This window comes from Oryx dammah, unplaced genomic scaffold, assembly GCF_014754425.2.
Source record: "Oryx dammah isolate SB20612 unplaced genomic scaffold, SCBI_Odam_1.1 HiC_scaffold_19, whole genome shotgun sequence".
In the NCBI taxonomy this organism is placed as follows: Eukaryota; Metazoa; Chordata; class Mammalia; order Artiodactyla; family Bovidae; genus Oryx; species Oryx dammah.
Window position 1 is genome coordinate 34884318 of NW_024070203.1, and position 25337 is coordinate 34909654.

At 43.6% G+C, this 25337-nt stretch overlaps 1 protein-coding gene across 1 annotated transcript in view; it reads left to right on the plus strand.

Moving 5' to 3' along the window:
* Window positions 1–25337, plus strand: part of XKR4 (XK related 4) — a 309890-nt gene that overhangs the window by 174443 nt on the left and 110110 nt on the right. Inside the window, exon 2 of the mRNA XM_040261231.1 lies at window positions 18643–18842. Within this exon, the coding sequence (XP_040117165.1) occupies window positions 18643–18842 (200 nt within the window). The remainder of the gene's footprint in view (window positions 1–18642; window positions 18843–25337) is intronic.

Genomic DNA, 25337 nt, shown 5'->3' on the forward strand with positions numbered 1-25337 from the left:
GGACTGTCCACCGCCAGGCTCTTCTATCCATGGGATTTTCCAGGCAAGAATACTGGAGTGGATTGCCATTCCCTTCTCCAAGGGATCTTCTCAATCCAGGGATCAAACCTGCATCTCCTGCACTGCAGGCCGTTTCTCTTCTGTCTGAGTCACTGGGGAAGCCACACAAAAATGGGCCCATAGAGTCCACATATTCTTCGTGGACCAAATTTAAGCAATGAGATAGTACACTAAATGGAAGAAAATATGATTGCACTTAACAGATCTTAACTTAATAATCAGGGATTCTAAAGATTTAATTTCCTAGTCTGCTTTTTAGACTTTTTACACTCGCCCTAGCTCTTTCTCTGAGATGTGTTAAAGGTTCCCAATGTTGCCCATAAAAGGTGACTATAAAATGATAACACTTTCATCAGTCCACTCATTCAGTCCACTCATTCAGTCCACTCATTCAGTCCACTCATTCAGACTGTGGCTCTGTACTGACATGTCTGACCCACTTTCAACTATCAAAAGACATTCCATGAGGCAACATGATGTAATGACAGATACTAGCCGTAGAGTACAGAAGTTTGGTTTAAATGTGAGCTCTGACACTTCCTGGTTTTCATTTAACCCCACCAAGCCTCAGGCTAAATCTGGAAAATGGGAAAAATAACTAATTCCCAGAGTTCATTTCAGGATGGAGTGAAGGAATATATGTAAAAGCGCTTTATGAATTGGGTATGGTTACAAATCGTATATAATTATCATCATCACCATCACTATTATCTTTGACCCAGAGCAGACATTATTGGTGGCTTTTTAATTGGCATATAATCTGTCTCTTTTCCTAGGACCTGTCACAAAAATAAATGAGGCTGTGTGGCTAGGCAATGTCCAGACTGTGCTAATGTAGAGCCGTACCACTTCGTAGTTATATGACTTCTCTCCAGTTACCAATCTCACTAAGATCCAGTTTCCTCACCTGAAAAATGAGGAAAATCATTGTCTTTACCTCTGAGGCAAGAAAGGAGGATTAAATAAGAAAATGCCCATAGGGTATCTGACACATGATAAGCACTCAATTATCATTTTCATTAGTACTGAATTCTCTCAGGGTAGAAACTTGGGAAAGATGTACTGTTCTATAAAAATAAATATTCGGGTCCACAGTGCATCGAAAGCTATTTAAATCATCTTAATGTAATGCAGTTGAAGAGTTGCTTTTTCTGTCTAAAGTGACTGAATCCAGCAGTGATGAAGGTATACTCCCTTGAAGCTTCCTACCAAGATCCTAAACTTCCTGAACTCTTTAACTCCACATCCTTGGGCTGTGGGTACCCAGGCTTCTTCTGAGCGTAGACAGCTGCTATTAGTTCCTGATGATGTGTAAGAACATGAAGCAAATCCAAAAGCACCAAAGCTACACATTATGTTAGAAAACCTAAAAGGTAGAAACCTAAATCTATTAAACAAACTCGTTGTGGGATAGACACACTTCCAAAGAATTACTTGCTTTACAAAATGACTAATTGTAGGATTCTTTGAAATAAAGAGTTCCTTGCAATACTATGCAGCAATTAAGGGACTATATGTGAATTAGATGTACATATAACAGTACCTATGGATCTTAAAATGGGGCTTCCCAGGTGGTGCAGTGATAAAGAATCTGCCTACCAATGGAGGAGATGCAAGAGATGTGAGTTTGATTCCTAGGTCGGGAAGAACCCCTTGAGAAGGGCATGGCAACCTACTCCAGTATTCTTGCCTGGAAAATTCCACTGACAGGGGAGCCTGGTGGGCTACAGTCCATGGGGTCACAAAGAGTTTGGACACAACTGAACGACTGAGCGCATGCACATGCACACTCAAATCTGAAAAACAGGGCACTGGATGAAAAAAAAAGTAAGATATTTTTAATACAAAGCCATTTAATAAACAAATGCATGCTGATAGAACAAAGATAGGAACGAATATCAGTTTCTTAGAATGTCACATATACATTCACCATGCGACCCAGCAATCACACTTGTAGCTATTTATTCTAGAGAAAGGAAGCATACATTCACACAAAATTGCATGTTTAAATATTCACAACAGTTATATTTATTATCACCAAAAGATGCTGCTGCTGCTGCTAAGTCGCTTCAGTCATGTCCGACTCTGTGCAACCCCATAGACAGCAGCCCACCAGGCTCCCCCATCCCTGGGATTCTCCAGGCAAGAATACTGGAGTGGGTTGCCATGTCCTTCTCCAATGCTTGAAAATGAAAAGTGAAAGTGAAGTCACTCAGTTGTGTCCAACTCTTAGCCAAAACATAGAGACAACCCAAATGTCCTTCAAAGGGTAAAATGATAAACAAGCTGTGTGAGGTCAGCATGATAACCGCTACATGACAGAAACTGGCCCAAACTATGGTATATCCATACAATGGAATAGTACTCAGCAATAAAGAGAAATGACTGATACAGGCAACAACTTAGGTGAGTCTCAAGTTGAGTGAAGAAAACCTAACCTCAAAATATTAAACACTGTATGAATCTGTTTGTATAACATTTTTGATATGTCAAAAGTACAGTGATGGAGAACAGACCTATTGGCCAGGATTAGGGTGAGTGTTGAGTTTAACTATAAATGGAAACCACAAGGAGTTTATTTTGCATAACTTTAGCTTGATTATGGTGACAGTTTAATGAATCCACATGTGTGATAAAATGTAATAAATCTATACACCGAAAAAACAAAAATAATGTGCTTGTTAAAACTGGTGACATTCAGAATAAGGTGTATAGCTTGGTTAACAGTATTGCTCCAAGGTCAATGTCATTATTTTGATTGACAGTTGTAATACTATTATGTAAGATGTTATCACTGGGGGAATCTGGGGGAAGTTTCCTTGGGAACTATGTACTATTTTTTTCAACTTCTATATGAATCTAAAATTATTTCTAAGTGAAAAGTTTTTTTTAAGAACAAATGCCAATTAAAGGTATGCATATTAAATATGTTTTTGTGGTTGCCTATGTGAAGAAAGAAATAGGGACCTGAGGGTGAGGGAGAAAGATATTTCAGAGTCTATATAAATATTTGACTTATAATTTTAAGGGGTGACATTACAGTTCTCTGTTACTCTATTATACACATCATGAAGTCAAGAACTATTTATAAGACATTTTTGGATCTCTCAGGGACTAGCATAGCGACATGTACGCAATGAACATTCTCTATTATTACAAAAGTAAACTCGTGAGCATATCTATTTCATAGCTGAACTCTATAAAGCAAACAAGCCTAAATTTGCAAGTCTGTTTTGGTAGAAATGTTGATATTTCATGAATACATACTTTAACCATTATGTTTTATAAGTAAGTGTAAGTGTTAGTCAGTCGTGTCTGACTCTTTGCAACCCCATGGACTGTAGCCCAACAGGCTCCTCTGTCCATGGAATTCTCCAGGCAAAAAGTAAAAGTGGGTTGCCATTTCCTTCTCCAGGGAATCTTCCTGACCTAGGGTTAGAACCTGGGTCTCCCGCATTGCAGACAGATTCTTTACCATCTGAGCCACCAGGGGCTTTATATTCAGGTCTAAAATATTTCCATGTGAAGTTGAAGATGAAGTTATATCTTACCCAGCTCTTCCCCAAAAGTGGAATCAATTGCCACCAGTAGGCAGTGGAAATAGCAGATGAGGGGGAGGGGGGCAATACAGTGTTAAAAGAGCCTTAATGTCTCTTCCCACCGAGTGTATCTTTCAACAGAAAATAAATGATAGTTCCTAGAAATGTCCACATGGAGATTTCTGGAACCCAAACTGGGCTCTTGAGTTAAGATGTTCTGTTAATCAAATACATTTTTTGTTTCACTAGTTTTTGTATTTTATTCATGCTCCTCTTTCACCTGAAGTGGGCTTACATGTAATTTAATATTCCTTTATGATATTTTATGAATCAAGGCTATATCTTGACCAGTGATTGCAGTCCTTAAAGGTGTAATGAAAGTTGCTTAGAAAATAATCAGACCATATTTTCTCACTCTTTGTTCAAAACATCTAGGAAGAGCACTTCATATAAAATGATGACATGGAGAAAAGATGGAAACTAGAGAAAGCAAGAGAGGGAGTTAGGGAAGGGGTGGGAGAGACAATTTGTATGTGGTGAGAGGGCTGATGTTAAAATAATGGGTTTTTAAATAACTAGGTGGACATGAAGAGGGAGACTCTGAAAGTTCACATGGTCTGAAAACAACATTAAAATACCCGGGAGGGAATTTTTCTAAAACAGGACCCTCTGCTAGCTTTTCTCATCTCCAAGTGTTATGATCCTTCTAGAATAGGATAAGTAGCATTCTTATTCTTGACAGGAGAGGCAGGACATTTCCCTCACTGTTATAAGAAAGTCAACCATGTGACACTGGGTTACCCCGCTACCATATTCAATAGGAAGTGTCTTCCTTTCGTTATGAACAGCACGTCTTCTGTTTTGTCTCTTGCCTGAGCTGGCTGGAAACAAAAACCGATTACAGAAACAGACTGGTTTGGCATGCCCTGTATGACAAACTTAATTGAGCAATAAGTTAAAAATGTAAGAACTTTGTTAGGCACCATGAAAATAGAAAGTCGTGTGAACCTTAGATAGAACTGCTCTTAAAAATGTAAAAAAAAAAAAATCTGTTTTTAAAAATGCTAATTGCTCTCCCAAATTTTGTTTTTGAATTTGCATCTTGAATTTGGACAACTTTCACCTACCTAGTTCCTCCTCCTGCACAATCCTTGAGGAGATAAATAAAGCTCTATGTTCCCTGATGGTATCTTAATATAAAGGCAACATCTCTGCCTGGATTCACCGGAAAGCAGAATCTGAGACAAGAGCAAGGGGGCATGTGGTTTACTGGGGAGATGGTTCCAAGGAAGAGAAGACATGAAAGAAGGGACCACAGCCCGAGGCGCACGGTCTAGATGATCTCCATAATGGGCGATGGGCTGGACACCCCTGGGGGAGGCAAGAGGGTAGTTCTGATCAAGGGACCCCTCTGGTCCTCATGGTCAAGGGTGGTCCCAAGAATGGGAGGCCCTGGGGCAAAAATTAGGAGAAATGACTGCAGCTCCAGTAAGGCTGCTTCCTGTTAGCCCTGCATTATGTCAACAAACAGCGACAGCTTGAATAAAGTTAGGCAGAGGCTGGGAGCCAGGGCACATGGCAGCCATGGAGGGTCAAGAGAATCACTGTTCAACATTTTCAAGCACTTTCGTGCTTGTGACAAAGTTAAATAATAATCAAACTATCTCATGCAGCTGTTGACAAGCAGATGGCTCCATGTTAGGACCCAGAATGGGTTTCCCAGGTGGCACTAGTGGTAAAGAACCCACCTGCCGATGTAGGAGACATAAGAGACATAGCTTCAGTCCCTGGATTGGGAAGATGCCCTGGAGGAGAGCAGGGCAACTCACTCCAGTATTCTTGCTTAGAGAATTCCATGGATAGAGGTAGTCCATGGGGTCGCAAAGAGTCAGGCATGACTGAGTGGCTAACACTTTCACTTCCTAGGGCACCATCTCTGTAGTTACTAGCTTGGTAGATGGTCATGGAAGCTTTGACTGGGGTCTTCCCAAATGGGACTTTTTCCAAAACTGTGGATCATAGCTCTCCAAGCTTCTCTGTCTGTGGGATTCTCCAGGCAAGAATACTGGAGTGGATTGCCGTTTCTTTCTCCAGGGACTCTTCCAGACCCAGGGATCAGACCAATGTCTCTTATGTCTTGTGTGTTGGCAGGCGGGTTCCTTACCACTACTAGCGCCACCTGGAAAGCCCAAATGGGACTCTATATGCTATTGATTCCCTACATGATGGAGGACCAGCCCCTGGCATGTTTAGCACACTGTTTGTTCACATCCTACTCACTAAATGTTTGCAGTCAATTGTGGTATGACAATTTTGTCTGGGTTATTAAATACAGTTGAGAGCACTGATGGCTGAGCAAATAAGATAAGGAAATAACCATCCCTACGATGATGGAGAAGGCTCTTCTCCTGCCCTCACTTGTCTCCATGAGCCTCTTGGAGGGAACATTCCAGGCTCAGAACAAGTGCTTCCTGTCAGCACAGGAAACCTCCCTGCTCTCCTGTTGAGCTCACGTCACAGACTACAACACCCTGCCCGAGGAGATTTCTAGCTCTCTGCTATCAGAAATCAGGTGCTCAGGGTGAAACTGGGATAAACTCTAGACTTAACCAGCCAATGTAGGCTTGGAACATAGAACATTCAGTGTTCTCTTCTCATCATCTGCCTGTATAAGATACAGCTGATGGCTCCATGGAGAGTGAGGCTGCCCAACAAAGGGAGGGGTGTGCCGCTGTCCATGAGGTTCTCCTACACACAGGAATGAAGTATTTCAGACCCAATGCATGCAGACCTACAGCCCTTCTGTTTCCCATCTTTCTACAGCACTGTTTTATTGTTGCTGTTGTTCAGTCATTAAGTCATGTCCAACTCTTTAAAGCCCCATGGACTGCAGCATGCCAGACTTCCCTGTCCTTCACTATCTCCCCGAGTATGATCAGACTCGTTCATTGAGTTGATGATGCCATCCAACCATCTCATCCTCTGTTGGCCCCTTCTCCTCCTGCCCTCAGTCTTTCCCAGTACCAAGGTCTTTTCCAGTGAGTTGGCTTTTCCCACCAGCTCAGTTCAGTCATTCAGTCATGTCCAACTCTTTGCAGCCCCATGGACTGCAGCACACCAGGTTTCCCTGTCCATCACCAACTCCCAGAGCTTGCTCAAATTCATGTCCATCGAGCCGGTGATGCCATCCAACCATTTCATCCTCTGTCATCCCCTTATCCTACTGCTTTCAATCTTTCCCAGCATCAGGGTCTTATCCAATGAGTCAGTTCTTTGCATCAGGTGGCCAAAATATTGGAGTTTCAGCTATCAGCATCAGTCCTTCCAATGAATATTCAGCACTGATTTCCTTTAGGATTAACTGGTTTGATCTTCTTGTAGTCCACGGGACTTTCAAGAGTCTTCTCAACACCATAGTCCAAAAACATCAGTTCTTCAGTGCTCAGCTTTCTTTATGATCCAACTCTCACATCCATACATGACTACTGGAAAAACCATAGCTTTGGCTAGATGGACCTTTGTGGGCAAAGTGATGTCTCTACTTTTTAATATGCTCTCTAGGTTTGTCATAGCTTTTCTTCCAAGGGGAACGTGTCTTCTAATTTCATGGCCATAGCTACCATCTGCAGTGATTTTGGACCCCAAGAAAATAGAGTCTCTCACTGCTTTGCATCAGTCAGCTAATTTTGTCAGGATTCTGGAGAGATACAAACTTGAATCTCTTCTTCCCCTAGAATGGATGCATAAATAAATAATTAAATTATAATAAGATGATAATATGAATAGTAATAAAGTGTCTTAAAAGGAAGGCAAAATGATTCTGTTTGGACCAGAACAACTCTAAGAATCCAATTGCACTGGTGAAATCTAGCCCTGAAATGTGCATCAGCTTGGAGACCCTGCAGGCAGGCCCCCAGCCCACTGGGGCTGTAACACTGTGTCACTGGACCACTCCTCCTTCTCTCTGTGATGGGTCAGATGCCCCAGGCCTATGGAGTTTTCAGCCAACTTTTAAAATTGTAAATGGCCATAAGTCTGTTCCAGTGAAGGGATTTCAAAGCTGCAAGGCAGTATCTCATCTTTTAAAAAGAATGAAAGATTATTACACTCAGGCACACATAGAACTTTCCTCATTTGTCATAAAATCAGTCAATTCAACAGGGCTGAGGAAAAAGTTTCTGATTCTATCACAATCATTATTTCCTGGGTAATAAGAACAAACACCGTATGACCCTTTTTTTTTAAGCATAGTTAATAATTTCTTTAATGTACTCCTACTGTTTGTAAGGCTTCTCTTGTGGCTCAGCAGTAAAGAATCCTCCTGAAATGCAGGAGACAAGGGTTTGATTCCTGGGTCGACAAGATCCCTGGAGAAGGAAATGGCAACCCATTCTTCTATTCTTGCCTGGAGAACCCCATGGACAGAGGAGCATGGCGGGCTATAGTCCACAGGGTTGCAAAGAGTTGGACATGACATAGCAAGTAAACAGCAACAACAATTTTTGCTAGTTTAGTAGTCTCTTAATCTTTTGATGACATGAATTTAAGTTGTACCATGTCAATATCATGTCAAATAGTAGTCACTGCTATATTTGCCCCAAGCCACTCTTCTCCATTTTAATACATATATACTATTATGTAATTAATAATAGTAATTATTAGGCTTATTAAAGCCGATTATTATTAAGCCTATTAAATAATTAGGCTTCCCTGGTGGCTCAGAGGTTAAAGCGTCTGCCTCCAATGCGGGAGACCTGGGTTCGATCCCTGGGTGGGGAAGACCCCCTGGAGAAGGAAATGGCAACCCACTCCAGTATTCTTGCCTGGAGAATCCCATGGACGGAGGAGCCTAGTAGGCTACAGTCCACAGGTCGCAAAGAGTCGGACACGACTGAGCGACTTCACTTACTTACTTACTATTAAAATACTAGAATACTGATTTTACTATGAAATATTAGTGTATTGGGACTCTAAAGAGGGTAACTGGGGGAGAAATGCTCCTTTTGTTCTCTGAGGGCTGAGTACCAGTTGCTATGAGGGCGAAAGGAATAAGGAACCTTCCTTTCAAGTCCAGTAACTTTCCCATATATTTCACCTGAACTTACCGGTAGCCCAAGGGGCCCTGGCCATACTGCCCATTTCAAAGACAATTATTTGGTGGAGAACAAGGCTCTATTACTTCCTACTCCAGGTTTGAGGAAATACATGAAGACATGTTCATGTAATATGTATCCTTATGAGAGATGTGCATAAAAATTAAATGAAACAAAAATAACCATATCTCATAGGTAAATTTTATTTTCAGAGAAGACTAAAAATAAAATCAATAAAAGGGACTTTTTACCAAACACAAGATGCTAACCAGGTGTGATTTTACATTGCATAAGCTCGTACTGTATAAAAATGCTCTGTACGATGATATGAAGCTCTTAGTATCTTAATAGCACTAGAGCACTAGACTCCTCTGAGAACCCAAATTAATTCTAATTATCTGAGCAAGAGAGAGAGGTGATGGAAATACAGCTCTTGGGTCAAATACATGCAGAGAAAGCCAAAGACTTGTTAGTCTGAGAGGCAGTGCTGCCTAGGGGAGAAAAATAAAACTCTGATGAATGAGGGAAAGGTGTCAAGGTTCTTGTCCCACTGGAGGACTTCTGGGAGGATATTCTCCATCTCTTTCCTTATTGCAAACTCACATGAAGAGCCTTCGAGATGCATAATGGGCACATGTGCCCTGGAGCTCTTAGTGGCCCCTGGTGAAAGGTGGTCCCCAGGGCACTGTGGTCCCCAGAGGCGTGACCACAGACCAGGTGAGGGGGCGGCTCTGCAGGTGACAGTTCAGCCCACTCCCCTTGGGGGAGGGTGGCTTAGGCTGGCCTCTTTGGGCTTGGGTCAAATGTGAGGTCATCCAATGCAGTCTTTCCCTCCTAATGCATATTTGCCCCCCTTGGGATGATTAATGGGAAACAGAATCTAATTTTAAAAGAATTTCCACTAGGCAACTTTCCACCATAAAAATATAGGACAGAATATTGTCATTTTTATTAATACTATTATTGGCATAAAGGTGACAGAAGAAACTTGATGTTTTGGTGTTTAAAAAAAGGTTTTGTGGTTGTAGCTGTTGTTTAACATATTCAATACAGAAATTTTAAGATGACAAACCATGGAATTTTGCTCCTTATCAGTGACTAATCAGGAGAGATAGATAAATAGATGGTGTATTATGATACATATATACTGTGAATGCAGATACATATATCAGTTCAGTTCAGTTCAGTCACTCAGTCATGTCCGACTCTTTACGACCTCATGAATAGCAGCACTCCAGGCCTCCCTGTCCATCACCAACTCCCGGAGTTCACCCAAACTCATGTCCATCGAGTCGGTGACGCCATTCAGCCATCTCATCCTCTGTCATCTTCTTCTCCTCCTGTCCTCAATCCCTCCCAGCATCAGCGTCTTCTCCAATGAGTCAACTCTTCACATGAGGTGGCCAAAGTACTGGAGTTTAAGTTTCAGCATCAGTCCTTCCAATGAACACCCAGGACTGATCTCCTTTAGAATGGACTGGTTGGATCTCCTTGCAGTCCAAAGGACTCTCAAGAGTCTTCTCCAACACCACAGTTCAAAAGCATCAATTCTTCAGTGCTCAGCTTTCTTCACAGTCCAACCCTCACATCCATACATGACTACTGGAAAAACCATAGCCTTGACTAGACGGACCTTTGTTGGCTAAGTAATGCCTCTGCTTTTTAATATGCTATCTAAGTTGGTCATAACTTTCCTTTCAAGGAGTAAGCATCTTTTAATTTCATGGCTGCAATCACCATCTGCAGCGATTTTGGAGCCCAAAAAAATAAAGTCTGACACTGTTTCCACTGTTTCCCCATCTATTTCCCATGAAGTGAAGGGACCGGATGCCATGATCTTCATTTTCTGAATGTTGAGCTTTAATCCAACTTTTTCACTCTCCTCTTTCACTTTCATCAAGAGGCTTTTTAGTTCCTCTCCACTTTCTGCCATAAGGGTGGTGTCATCTGCATATCTGAGGTTATTGATATTTCTCCCGGCAATCTTGATTCCAGCTTGTGCTTCTTCCAGCCCAGCGTTTCTCATGATGTACTCTGCATATAAGTTAAAAAAGCAAGGTGACAGAATACAGCCTTGACGTACTCCTTTTCCTATTTGGAACCAGTTGTTCCATGTCCAGTTCTAATTGTTGCTTCCTGACCTGCATATAGGTTTCTCAAGAGACAGGTCAGATGGTCTAGTATTCCCATCTCTCTCAGAATTTTCCACAGTTTATTGTGATCCACACAGTCAAAGGCTTTGGCATAGTCAATAAAGCAGAAATCGATGTACTTCTGGAACTCTCTTGCTTTTTCCATGATCCAGCGGATGTTGGCAATTTGATCTCTGATTCCTCTGCCTTTTCTAAAACCAGCTTGAACATCTGGAATTTCACGGTTCGTATATTGCTGAAGCCTGGCTTGGAGAATTTTGAGCATTACTTTATTAGTGTGTGAGATGAGATACATATATATATATATGTATATAATACTGTAAAGCTTTGTGTGTAGCCAGACAACAGAAGAAAATACAAGTTGCTAGAATCACTCTTTATTAATGTTTCTTTAGAACTCTTATGCACAGATTTTACTCTGCACTTTTCAGGTAGTAAAAATAACAGTGATAACAGCTAAACTGTTTAATATGCTATAAGCTAGAGAAAGAAAATGCAACGTTAGAAAATATACGCATAGCATCCTCATAGCTAGTAATGATTTCCGATTCAGCTATATCAGTAATTAACATTTGATCAAATATTAACGACTGAAGTGTTCCTTATAAATATGAACCATCTGAAACATGTTCTATACTTCTCATTTCCTCACAAAGACTGTCTCCATCACATTAAACAGTGGGTTAAACCAGCTATATAATGCTTGATATATATAATTTAACATACTAGCTGTATAATGCTTGATACATTGGACATTTGTTTCCTCCCGGTCTTATCACTTTTGCCATATTTTGCTTAGGTCTGAAGTTGGTAATGTGAGGGTCTGCAACTTTGGTCCAGGTTGCTCATTACACCTGGAAAATATTGATGAAAAGGAGTCAAGAATTTAAATGCTATTTACATCTTCAGAAAGTCATTGGATTAGATTTTGTGCCATTGGATTAGATAGTGTGTGAGGGGTGTGGGTGATTCATGGGTGTCTGTGTGCAAGGCATGGTAGGGAATTCTAGGTGTGCTTCTGTGCTTACATCATCAGTAACAGAAGAAATTACAAAATTAAGATATTGCTAGGACTGTGATTATGTTGATATGTGAAAGTAAAATCGCTCAGTCATGCCCAACTCTTTGCGACCCGTGGACTGTAGCCCACCAAGCTCCTCCATCCATGGGATCCTCCAGGCAAGAATACTGGAGTGGGTTGCCATTTCCTTCTCCAGGGGATCTTCCCGACCCAGGGATCGGACCCAGGTCTCCCACATTGCAGGCAGATGCTTTAACCTCTGCACCAACAGGGAAGCCCTTAAATACAAGAATACAGTCTCTCAGAAAATCTCCTATAGAGACACAGAACTTCAGATCTAAGTACTAACATCAAAGATTTCAAGGGAGGAAAGGAAGCCAGGTTGAAAGAAGAAGGGGGAGGAGGCGGGAGAGGGGGTGTGAAAGGGGTGGCCTTACAGACGTCTCCTGCCACCTACAGATGCCCAGGTGTTACGGGACTTTTCCCTGGGCCTCCAGAGAAGGGAGGACTGGAACTCGGCCCTACCAGAAATCAGACCAGACCAGAACCAGAATTCGAGTTCTCTGCCAAGAGGAGTGATCAGTCTCCAATCCTCGGCTCAGGCTGAGGGCCCTTCAACCAGATTCCTGCGTCCAGGACCAGGGGACTAGAAAAACAGGGAAGGACAGGAAGGGTTAAGGAGAGGAAAGAGAGAGGGAAATGGAGAGAGGTCAATAAAGTCTCTTGTTCCTTACCGGTCAGGGCACTCTGGCCAGTTGTCCGCGTCAGGAGGAGACCAGGGACAAAAGGGTCCCAGCTGTGGCTGCTGGGTCTGGTCCATTGGCAAGCAAGCTGGCCCCTGAGTACCCCGAGTTGTCAGGATGTCAGTCTCAGTGAAGAAGAGTCCCGCCAGAGGTGCCATTTGTTGCAGGAAGGCGGACCCCTTCCAGGGCCCAAAACTGGGCTCTTGTCTAACACTCGGAAATGAATTGTCCGAGGAGACACATGTGCTGACAAAGCAAGAGATTTTATTGGGAAAGGGCACCCGGGTGGAGAGTAGTAGGGTAAGGGAACCCAGGTTGGTGAATTCCTGGTGTCCTTTCGTGATGTAAGGAAAACTCTATCTTCCACTAGCATGCTCCTTAAGACAGTAATTAGTAAGAATGACCCTATCAGAAAAATTGGTCATACAACAAAGATGACACACATCTTCCAAATGTGTCCACCTTGGAGGAACAGATGGACATGCTGACATTCCTGAGTGGGTTTTATCGGAAGCATCTCTTAGCAGGAATGAGAGCCGTGTGTTTACGCTGCTACCCCCTCATGCTCACTGCGTGAACTTCATCATCAGTGACAAAGACTGGAAATTTGTTTTCGTCTTAAAATATTGCTCTTTGGTAATTATGCTAAAATTTTAACCATAAATATGGCTTTCTCTAAATCCTCCCTGTATAAATATCTTTTCATTACCATGAACTTCTTTGGTCATCTATGCCTCTTGGGCAACATTTGTCTTTTCATTAACATAGCAAAGCAGAATCCTAAGAAGAAACTTAGTGAGCCCCCTCCAGTCCCTACCTAGACCCAACATTGGGTCCTTTTGACACTCAGGAAGTCTAGAAGCTGCTTCACTTCCCAGCAGAGTGTTGACCTTCCTCATATGCCCTCAATCAGGCAAAGGCCAAGTTCAGTGTGATGGGAACACCTGTCAGAGTAAATTGCTTAAAGTAAATGAGAAGGACTAAAGGCATAAAGCCACTTGAATGACAAATATCAAAGAGATGGCATTGCAAATGAGCCCAGGACGCAGGTAACCTTGGTGAGCAGCGACATGCCCGTACATCATGAAACCCGGCACGTGCATAGGACACAGCTTCTCGTCTAGTGCTCACCCAGCCATGAAGGAGGATGGTTCTCTCCACCTTCAGATAAAGAAGTCTGGCTCAGAAGCTAAGTGGCTCTGAGACACAGAGGGGAGAAAATCCTTCCCAGTTAAATTATGACAGCCCGTATACCAAGAGGACAAGACTGCTCAGTCTGTGTCTTCCAGTAGGCAAAGGGGCATTTTCCAGGAACAGGCTGTCAGCCATCCTCCTCTCCCCCAGCGCAGACATGTGTTTGTAAAGTAACATGAAGGATCTAGATTCCACTAGGATAGTAGCATACGATCAGGAACTTCTCAACTCTGTCCACTCAGTAGACTGCTGCCAAGAACCATTCAAAAGCTAACTTATGGGGATTTCCCTGGTGGTCCAGTGACTTCAACTCAGCACTCCCAATGCAGGAGACCAGGGTTCAATTCTTGGTCAGGGAACTAAATCACATACGCTGCAACTGAGAGTTCGCAGGCCACAACTAAAGATTCCTTGTACTACAACCAAGACCCAGTGCAGCCAAATAAATAAATTAGTTTTGTTTTGTTTTTTAAAAAAGCTAACTTGTGGAGTCACATGGATCAAGGCGATGCTGCTATGTCTCTGACTAGGATCGTAAGTTCTCAGACTTTACCGGTAGGTTGGCTGGAGTACAGTGGAAGCAACTGCCAGATCCGCTGAGTGAAGGTGCCAAGGCAGCCTTGAGGCCACTTCGTGGAAGGGCAGACGATGTAGGCTAATGTCAACATTGTGTCTGTCTCTGACCAAGGGTGCAGGTCAGCACCTCACAAGTTTCTTCTGCCCCAGTTATTATTCCAAGTGATCTACACATCTGTCTCCAGTTTCCTGGGATTCAGTTCCAGACGTGAAGCCTCATGTCTGCTGCGTCACTGTTGTTTAGCCGCTCAGTTTGCAATCCCATGAACTGTAGCCCACCATGCTCCTCTGTTCACAGGGTTTCCCAGGCAAGAACACTGGAGTGGGTCAGGGGATCTTCCTGACCCACAACTCCTGCACTGGCAGGCAGATTCTCTACCCCTGAGCCACCAGAGAAGCCCATTGCATCATGAGTTCTTACCAAAGGGATTATAATTCCTTACAGAATATTTCTGTTTTAAAACATCTTCCCTTTTTGAGCCCAAGTAAAGCCTCAAGGTATTTAACACAGGAGGTAACTCCAAGCTCTTGGCCTGCTAGCTATTTAAAAGACAAACAAGCCCAAACACCTGCACAGAAGAGTTAACTTGACAGTTTTGCTCCTGTTTCTGGAACACCGTGACTTTTCTCAGAACACAAGCCCTTCTTTGTGTCATTCTAAATTTCTATGGATAAGAACTCATGAGCCAATACTTTTGTATTTATTTCTCAATTCCCTAAGCAGTTTACTTGATTTAAAAATATAAAGGAATGCCAGTTCAGCTTCTTTGCCCAACCCAACATCTGTCCCCATTTGTTAGAACTGAATGACGAACACGGCCCATCTTCCTCTGCTTCCTGTGTTGGTGTTTCGTTTCTAGAGCAGATGTTACAATCTGTTAGTAGAGAGTCCACGGGGGTCTCTTTAGATAGATGTGGGGGGCTCTGTGTTAATGGGTGCAGAATTTCCTACCCTAAGAGAGTAAATTATTAGGAAACCAGGTCTTTCTGAAAGCAAACCTCTGGCCATGCGTTCCACGGCAGTGCAAAGTGGAACTGCATGATCCTCTCTTGAGGTGGGTGTCAGCACAGCCCACACAGGACGCGGCAGAGGCAGAACGGAAGAACGTGACACCGAAATTCAAATGTGTGTTTTCATCCCCCACTCACCTGTGGCAATTTTTTCTTACACTTGGCATGAAGAACTGGTGGGAACAGATGTGAGCATGGTCTACATTTCTGCTCACATTCACTGGGCCTCTTGTCTTCCAATCTTCCCTCTGGCAGCTGATAAAGAATCAGTTCAGTTCAGTTCAGTCGCTCAGTCGTGTCCGACTCTTTGCGACCCCATGAATAGCAGCACGCCAGGCCTCCCTGTCCATCACCATCTCCCAGAGTTTACTCAGATTCATGTCCATCGAGTCAGTGATGCCATCCAGCCATCTCACCCTCTGTCGTCCCCTTCTCCTCCTGCCCCCCATCCCTCCCAGCATCAGAGTCTTTTCCAATGAGTCAACTCTTCTCATGAGGTGGCCAAAGTACTGGAGTTTCAGCTTTAGCATCATTCCTTCCAAAGAATACCCAGGGCTGATCTCCTTTAGAACGGACTGGTTGGATCTCCTTGCAGTCCAAGGGACTCTCCAGAGTCTTCTCCAACACCACAGAATATTAACACATATATATGAAATTCAGAAGGATGGTACAGACGAGCCTATGTGCAGGGCAGCAAAGGAGACACAGGTGTAAAGAATAAACTTTTGAATTCAGTGGGAGAGGGAAAGGGTGGGATGATTTGAGAAAACAGCATTGAAACATGTACGTTACCATATGTAAAACAGATAGTGCTAGTTTGATGTATGACGCAAGACACCCAAAGCCGGCACTCTGTGACAACTGGGAGGGATAGGGTGGAAAGGGAAGTAGGAGGGGGATTCAGGAGGGAGGAGACACATGTATACCTATGGCCAATTCATGTTGATGTATCACATAAAACCATCACACTATTGCAATTATTCTCCAATTAGGATAAATAAAGAAAAAAATAACGTAATCAAATGTGGTAAACCACTTACATATAGAGAAGATGGACAAGAACCAGTTGTGATCACAAAGCCTCTTTACTGTCATCATTTTTCAGAGCACAAACTAGAGAAAAGGCCCAGGCTAACATTTTCCTCATGACTAAGTTGTGAGTGTAAGACTCCTGATGTCCATCACTGCTGATTTACAGAAAGTGGAAAACTCTCCTGAGATTGCCTGCTAATGTCCATTACATACCAACTGTTCTGCACTTCCAACTGGAAGCAAAAAGCGATATGATGGAGGCTCTTGGTCCATCTCATGCAAATAACTAATTGTTAAGGAATAGAATTTGAGGGACCTCCCTGGTGGTCCATCCAGTGGCTAAGAAATGCCAAATGCAGGGGGCCCAGGTTCAACCCTGGTCAGGGAACTAGATCCCACATGTCTCAACCAAGAGTTCCCATGCCACAACTAAAGATCCTAGAGGCCTCAACTAAATCCCTGCAAAGCCAAATAAATAATTTTTTTAAAAAAAGAAACAGAACTTGAGACTTCCCCCTAGTTCAATGTAATATACGTTGGTATATCCCAGAATGAACAGAAAACAGGGTTCGCTGGTACAGCTTCAGTGATGCGGGGTCATGCCCCAGGCTTGGGGGGCTAGGACAGAAGCCAACATGGAAGCAGTCAAGCTCATACAGTAAGGTGGCTTCCATGCTGGTGGTCTGCGCAAGTCAGGAGCAGGGGTCATAAAGGAAGGTCTTCTCAGCAGTTTTAAACCACAACTCCAGTTTCTATAGTGGAGAAAAGAGAGAAGATAACTCTAAGAAAACATAATGTGAATGTGCAAAATACATTTCAGGCCAAAGCATTGCTTATCAGAACTCAGAGCATTTTCCTCATCTCTGTGTCTTTACGTATGTAGTTCCCAAGGGCATTTTTGGAACTTTTTGCATGTTCTGAATTTTTAAATTCTGAAATATTTTGCAAATTCATGTTAATCTGTATATATAATGTGTGTATAAATACATAAAGTATATGTTTAGGGTAAGCTCTTTTTTCGTGCTACCAACGAACAAATGCAAGTTTGTCAGAATAAAATGTGATGACTGTTCACAGACAGCATCTCTCACACCCAAAAGGAAGTGGTGCTGGCTTTTAGGATTGTCAAGCTTGTTCTCATTCTCTCACTTTCCCAAACACACTGGAAAATTAACATGTAATGCTTACCATTACCACATTGATGATTCTACTGAGGATATTTTTAAAGCAGTGGGGTAATTTTATTGTGGATTCAATACACTGGTTTTCTTTCTTCTTTTGTATTGGTTTGAAATTTTCAGTAGTAAATATTTTTTTAAAAGGTTATCAGAAAGGACTCCTGTGGTGGTCCAGTGATTAAGACCCCATGCTTCCACCGTAGGAGATGCAAGTTTGATCTCTGGTTGGGTAACTGAGATCCTGCATGCTACACAGTTCGGCCAAAAATAAAAAATAAATAAATAATTTTTACTTTAAAAAAAAAGGTATCAGGAGAACTTACAAGCATAAACACTCTGGAACTTGACATGCATTCTCTCCTTGACGGCATGTCTCTTGATGTTAAAGCACATAGAGGCACTGACCAGAAAGGGTATTTGTAGATTTTCAAAGTAGCACATCCTTTCTATACCTCAGTTTCATCTCCCTCTTCAAAACTACAGGGCAGTGGGATGCTTTCAGGCTTCCCAGGTGGCACTAGTGGTAAAGAATCTGCTTGCCAATGCCACAGGAGACATAGGTTTGACCCCTGGGTTGGGAAGATCCCCTGGAGGAGGAAACATCAACCCACTCCAGTATTCTTGCCTGGAGAATCCCATGGACACAGGAGCCTGGCAGGAGATGGTCTGTGGGGTCGCAAAGAGATGGACATGATTAAAGCGACTTAGCACTCACAGGATGCCTTCAATGAGGATGAAAATTGCAATGACTCCTCAAAGTGAACCTTTAAGAATAAGGGTTAACTTGGGGCCTTAAGTGATAAGCAGAGAAAGGCTAACCCATCCAGTATTCTGGCCTGGAGAATTTCATGGGCTATATAGTCCATGGGGTCGCAAAGAGTCGGACACAACTGAGTGACTTTCACGTTCCCTTTCACTTTTAATTGATACGCCACTAAGGCCGTTTTTTCCTGTGTGTGCTTGCACAGATACTGTGGTTTGCGGAAGAGCAGACAGGATCAGTCATCACTCTGGTCTCTTATCCTCCATGTTTCCTTTCTAGGTATTTCCACACGATATACCTAGGTATTCGGAGTCGGCAGAGCGGGGAGAACGACCGGTGGAGGTTCTACTGGAAGATGGTGTATGAATACGCGGACGTGAGCATGCTGCACCTACTGGCCACCTTCTTGGAGAGCGCCCCCCAGCTGGTGCTGCAGCTCTGCATTATCGTGCAGACGCACAGCCTGCAGGCCCTGCAAGGTAAGGGCTCCAGTTTGCTCCCTGCACCTGGGGAAGGATTGTCTGGCTCCTTTGTCACAACCCAAGGACCGTTCCAATAGCCTTTGTTGACGCCGGTCACGGTGCTCCTGGTTAATGTCGGCTGCTTGACACCTGCATTTGTGAACAAGGCTTATTTTCTTCCTCGCCTTCACTTATCATGGGTAATTTACAGAAAGACAATTCTTTTTTTGCTCTCAAGCTGCCCTCTGAGTAGGAAAAAAATCCTTATGATTTTACACTTGGTCAATATGAGAATAGAATCTGCTGAAGTTTTCTGGCTTGTATGATAATTTCCAAACATTTGAAGAAAGACTTATAGTCCTCTCTCTCTTGAATGTTTTATGTATATTAGATATTATGTACATTATATATGTAAATTTATATATATATTTGAATATGAGGGTAATCTCTACCATTTCCTTTTGACATTAAGAGGCAAAGGGAGAGAGAGAGTGAAAAGAAATGATAAAGATTACCTTAATATTTTTAAAAAGAAGGTCACATGGGAAAATGTCAGTATTGAACAATGTATTGTTTGTGTAGTACAAAGTTTTATGAAACAAATATTACCGTCGGATTAATATTTTTGTGCTTTACTATCTTGTTGGATCATCTTGTCAGTAAGATGATTCGATTAATAACAGATCTGCCCTGCCATTTCCTTAGGGCCTGCTGCTCCAATCTTTTCAGAAGCAAGAAGATTAGACAGGCCAGTGGGTAGACAGGTGAATATATATGGAGGATGATGCATACGTAGCCGTGTTCTAAATAGTTTCCTGATAATGTGTCCATCCTGTAATTGATAGATATTAAACAGATAACGTTCTATAATGTGTGCATCTTGTTTCAACCTCAGCAGAGCCTGGCTGTGACTTTCCCTGTGTACTAGGCCATCCTCTAAGCTGAGACTTGATCAGGGGAACCCCTACAATGTCCTTATAACTCGTTATTGCAAGAAGCACACTAACCTAGTAACTGCAGGGAGGGGTGGGAGACATATGACAGGAAAAGACAAGTGGAGAGGGTGCTGGTAGCCAGTGACCCGTGGACTTATGAGTTCGTGGCCCAACCCTGGCTCTACACAAGAATAGCTGCAGTGCACGAAGTCTGAGAAAAGGGTCAAAGAGAACCATGGGGTGTGAGCCTCACAGGCCAGAAAGCCAATTGGAAGAAAGAGAAGATGGGTGTTAGCACAGAAACAGAAGAGATAAGCTTGGAGAATGTGAGACATATGAATTGTCTGTGGAGGAGCATGTCTAGAGATGAAAGACCGTGAGCTGCAGAGGGAGGCTCTGGCTTTGCTTGTCTCACTTCCTTGCTGTGATATCTGGTGCAAGTCACTTAACCTCCCTGGGTCCCCATTTCTCAAATGTAAAGGGCACAAACTAAAAGAGATGGCCTACAAACTCCTTGACAGCATGGCCATAGTGTTGATCCTTACAGGGTCAGGCACAGGCATCAAGAGGGGGTCTGTACATGAGGATACAAATGCAGAGGCTATATGAAGCTGAGCCTCTATCAGGTTGCTCTTCTCCAGAACAACTCACAACCCCCTCTTGGTATAGTTACACACCTGAAAACTCTCTAAAAGAGAAAACCCCATGCATAAGTGGAGGGGGGCTTGCAAGCCACTGTCCAGTGGCCCAAGATTACTAGGCATCTCTACTAGTTTCCTGAAAGATTTGAAAAATCACAGAAAACTTTTCACCCTAAAGATGATAGAGATGGAGGAGGGAAGGGAAGGTGGGTTATAAGATATGAGTTCATCTTTTCCATCTGAGAGTTTGATGTAAAGTTTTACAGAAAAAAACAAACAGAGAAAAGGTAATTCGTTGGCTTCATAAGATTGTTCATCCTTAATATAGGAATCAAACCACGTGTTTCTTGGAGTTGTGGCTCTTCCCTAATGCTGTTCCCAGCTTAGCTGCTAAGCTCACTATTGCATCAGGTCTGCTACAGACTTTGGGATTGGGACCTCATCCTTGGCCAAGGCAAGCCTAGCTATGAAAATCAGAGAAACATAGGGTAAACATGTTCTGTGTCTCCCCAAAGAGGGTCAAGAGACAACTGGATCCAAAGATCACTAGGATCAACCAAGTTGTTGAGCACAGATGAGAGATAAGACCACTGACCTGCTCAGCCACTTGTATGGTAGCTATTTTCTAAGCAGGGAAGTGGGCAGAAAGTTGTGCTTTAAAAAAAAAAAAAAACACACAGAGTAAATTGTTGTTTAGTCAAGAAGTTGTGTCAGAGTCTTTTGCAACCCTGGAATTTTCTAGGCAAGAATACGGAGTGGCTTGCCATTTTCTTCTCTGAAGGATCTTCCTGAGCCAGGGAACAAACCACGTCTCTTATGTCTTCTGCATCAGCAAGCGGGTTCTTAACCTCTAGCACCACATGGGAAGTCCGGAAGCTAAGAGGTTTCCCTTAAACAGACACTGTCCCCAGCCAGCCAGGATGAGAGACGACTTGGATGTGACTACTGCCTCCTTTGTCACATCCTGATGAGGACTTTCTAGACCCAAATCCCTGGATTTCCAGTTGCTCCACTTTACAGTGCTTCCCAGGTAGCTCAGATGGTAAAGAATCTGCCTGCAATGTAAAGTAGGTAGAACAGCGGGCTGGCTCCCCAAGGTCAGGTTAGACCAGGAACCCATCCGCCCCCAGGCCCAAGTCCTTTGTGTTGGGTCCCCATCTCTGTGCCCGGCTCCACCTGTGGATTTCCTCTGGGGAGGGGAAGCTCCGGTAACAGTACCAGCTGCAAGGGGGGCCTGTGCCCCTCCCTTCAGATCTGTCTACTTTTCCACTGTTATTCTCATTTGCTCATTAACACATTTTTTAAATGCCTATTGAGTGCATGATGGTGTGTGAACTGCTGTAAAATCTGTCCTAAAACTTTACTTTTTATTAAAAGTTTGTAATGTGATGTTGTAAACAATGCAACAAAACATATTTAGAAATGCCTAATTTATCTGGGTATTTTCCAGAAAGAGCTGTTCTACCTTCTAGGTGGGATGATATGAAACTAGGGGAATCTCACAGTGCATTTGGTTCCCCTTCCCCAGAGAGGAGGCCACGCATCCCCTACTTGAGCCAGTTGTTCATTAGGGAACAGATCTCACTGTGTCACACTCTATGTGGAAGGCAAGTCGCGGGCGTCCAGCCTACCCTGACACATGGGTCTCTGACCGATTCTGTCTCCACTCACCTTGCAACCTGAGGGTCCACCATCCCACTGGAAGGCTGCTCATCACCCCAAGGCCGATGTAGCAAAAGCTGTCCTCCCCAGTGCGGGGCAGGCTGTTCCCCATCCCCTCTGTAGACTGTTCTTCCCAATGCCCTTAACGCAGTTCTTCCCAATGCCCTTAACGCAGTGTTCATGCCAAACAGGTGAGCTCCAATCCACGGGCACAGTTGTCTCCTCAAGTTGAGCTGAACAAGAGTTAAGTCTGGGTTTCTGAAGCTGTTTATTTTAAGGTCCTTGTTCTTGTAGCCATTTAGTTCAATGAGACCTAGGAAATGCGAGTGTTAAATTTGTTTCGATGAAATCTATGCTCATAACTTTGGGAAGAGGGGAGCAGACCAGACAGGACAGTTCATTTCCAAGTTTGTAGCAACAGGACCCCTCTCCTGGTGTCTGGTCTGAGGATGCTGCGGGCCAGGAAGTCTGCGCCTGCCGCCCAGCTCTCCTTCATCTTGGTGTGGGCACCAGCCCGCTGGCCCTTCCTACACAACATCTGCCAAGAGCTTGTGCACACACTTTAATGCCCCACACCACTCAGGGATTTGCTGTTGTCTCTCTGATCCTTAACTGGTGTGTGTTTTGCTTTTTTGTGTCCATTAGAATATCATCCCCAACCAGGAAGACAAAAAACGTTAGTGTCAACTTAAAAATTAGTCGCAACCTAAAAGTTGAGAGTTATGTTTAATTGGTGGGAATTTTTAGGACTTCAAGCCCAGGAGGCAGCATCGAAAGTGACCCTGAGAGAACTGCTCCAGGGAGCTGAGGAGAGGAGCCAGGTTATATAGAAGTTTTGCAACAAAGGGCAGGTCATCTGAACATCAAAAGATTATTGTGAATTAAAGAAAGCCAGATACCCCAAGTTAAAGAATTTAGTGCTTTTCCATGTAAGGGAAGATGCAAGAGTCTCGCTCACTGAAGTCATTCCTTTCATATGCAGCTCAGCTCTCTGGGGCCACTATCTTGTGCTTTCTCAATCTGAGCTCCCTAGGGGCTCACTGGAGGGAGTGGCTATGGTCTGATGGCTGTCAGATCACAGGTATTCTTCTCTTTCCTGAGTTCCCTTAAGGCTCACCAATTCACAAAGGAGCATTGCAATTGCTGAAGGCTGTGACATCCTTGTTTATTGATAAGTCAGGAAATACTCCATTTCTCATTAGGTATGTCAAAAAGCAGGGATTTAAATCAGGGAATCTACATAGGAAGCTGAGAGGGCAAAAAGAGGATGTTCAAACGAGTCAGAGATTCTTAATTAAAGGAAGCAGCTCTCAGCACTGGGGTGAGACGAATGAGAAAGAGGAGCACAGTCTCTGTGGAGGGGCCCAGCCTGGCGAGTGCTGGGTAACCAGACGGGCCAGCCTACCTGCTGCAGAGATGCCCAGGGAAGGACACCAGACAAGGATGGAGCAAGGCTCATAGGAATATTCTTACTTTTGAGGGCCTGTCCCAGCAGCTGCTCCCCCTGCCACGGTGGGGCTGTGCCCCCCGGCATGCCAAGGGCTGGAGACCAGACAGGTCCAAGGATGAGACTAGGCAGATCTGAGCTGGAAGCCAGAAAAATGTCTTCTTACCTGGCCCCCCACCTTCCAAGCTCCTGCCACGGTACCCTCTTGGCCAAGCCTAGCAGGAAGCTGGTGTCAACAGTCTGGGAACTCCCACCTGCCAGGCCCCCATTCAGCTGGGCTCCTTTTGCCTGACTCCACCTAACAGATTCGCTCATCAAGCTAGTTAAAGCTATTCGTGAGTGAAAACTGGAAAGACTGTCAAATGAGACAAATGCACGCACTTTAGACCTTGGCGATGGCGTTGCATTAAACACATCCACCTAGCCAAATCAGGCAAGTGACATCTTTCCTGAGATGTCCAACCAGAGCTCAGTGGTCACTCAGCGCTGTCCGTCATCAGGCATGATTTCTCCTTGAAACTCACCTTCCTGCTCCAAAACAGATTGCTTCCTACCTTCTTCTGTGCTCTCACACTTCCAATTGTCTACCTCCATCACTCCAGACTGCTGGTCTCACTTCCTATTTCAGTGAGAAAAGAGAAGCAATTAATTAAATTAGAGCTGCTGTATTTTCCCACTGCTAAGTCCACCTGTTTCAATACCTGTCACCTGGCTTCCCTTTACACATTCCTTCCCAGCTGCATGGACCCAGTGCGCACAGGGGGCCCACTGTAAACCGCCGGTGGGTACTTATTGAATCAAAGGAAGAATGATTATCTGCTGGGTGACCAAGTCCTATGCTAGGTGTGCTTGACCCAAAATCGAATGGCACAGTCCTGCTCTCAGAGAATTCAACCTAAGAAAGAGAAAAACCAAAATATTGTTATGGTTCAGCAAGCTGTGTTCTGTCGGTGGGCATGACAAAGTCACACAGAATGACCTCTTATAGAAAAGGATACAGAGCAAGTAGAAAAGCTGCACTGTCTATGACGTCAGGGCACATTGGAAGAATCAGGGAAGCTTCCATGAAAAGAGCAACCTTTGAGCTGGGTCACAAACATGTGGAGTATTTTGTCACATTCAATTAAAAAAAGATAGTAACATGAACAAAACCAGAAGAGAGAGGTCAGTGGGTTTGTCTGCACCTGTCTGTTCAGCCATACTGGCAGATAACTGTCTCCTCAAAGCAATGAGATGGCTGGTGTTACTTACAGCACATGATAGATTTATTCCTCCTATTTGAAAGATATTTCTAGTAGCAGGGTATATCCTGCATATTTACTTTACAAAAATACACCGATTTTTCTGTCCGTCTTACTTTTCAGCCTATGTTTTTACATTGTTCAGTACTTGGGGTTAGCAATAAATTAATCATTTAAGTAGTAAATTGCCAATCTGCTTAATTGCTACATATATGGAGTTGAGTTTTTAAGTTTTTTAAACTTTGATTTATTTATTTTTAGCTGCACTGGGTCTTTGTTGCTCTGTGGGCTTTTTCTCTAGTTGTGGCAAGCGGGGGCTACTCTCTGGTGTCCGTGCAAGGCCTTCTCCCCATTGCAGTGGCTTCTCCTCATTGCAGCGGCTTCTCCTCATTGCAGCGGCTCCTCCTCATTGCAGTGGCTTCTCCTCATTGCAGAGACTCCTCCTCATTGCAGTGACTCCTCCTCATTGCAGAGGCTTCTCCTCATTGCAGTGGCTTCTCACCATTGCAGTGGCTTCTCCTCATTGCAGTGGCTTCTCACCATTGCAGTGGCTTCTCCTCATTGCAGTGGCTTCTCCTCATTGCAGT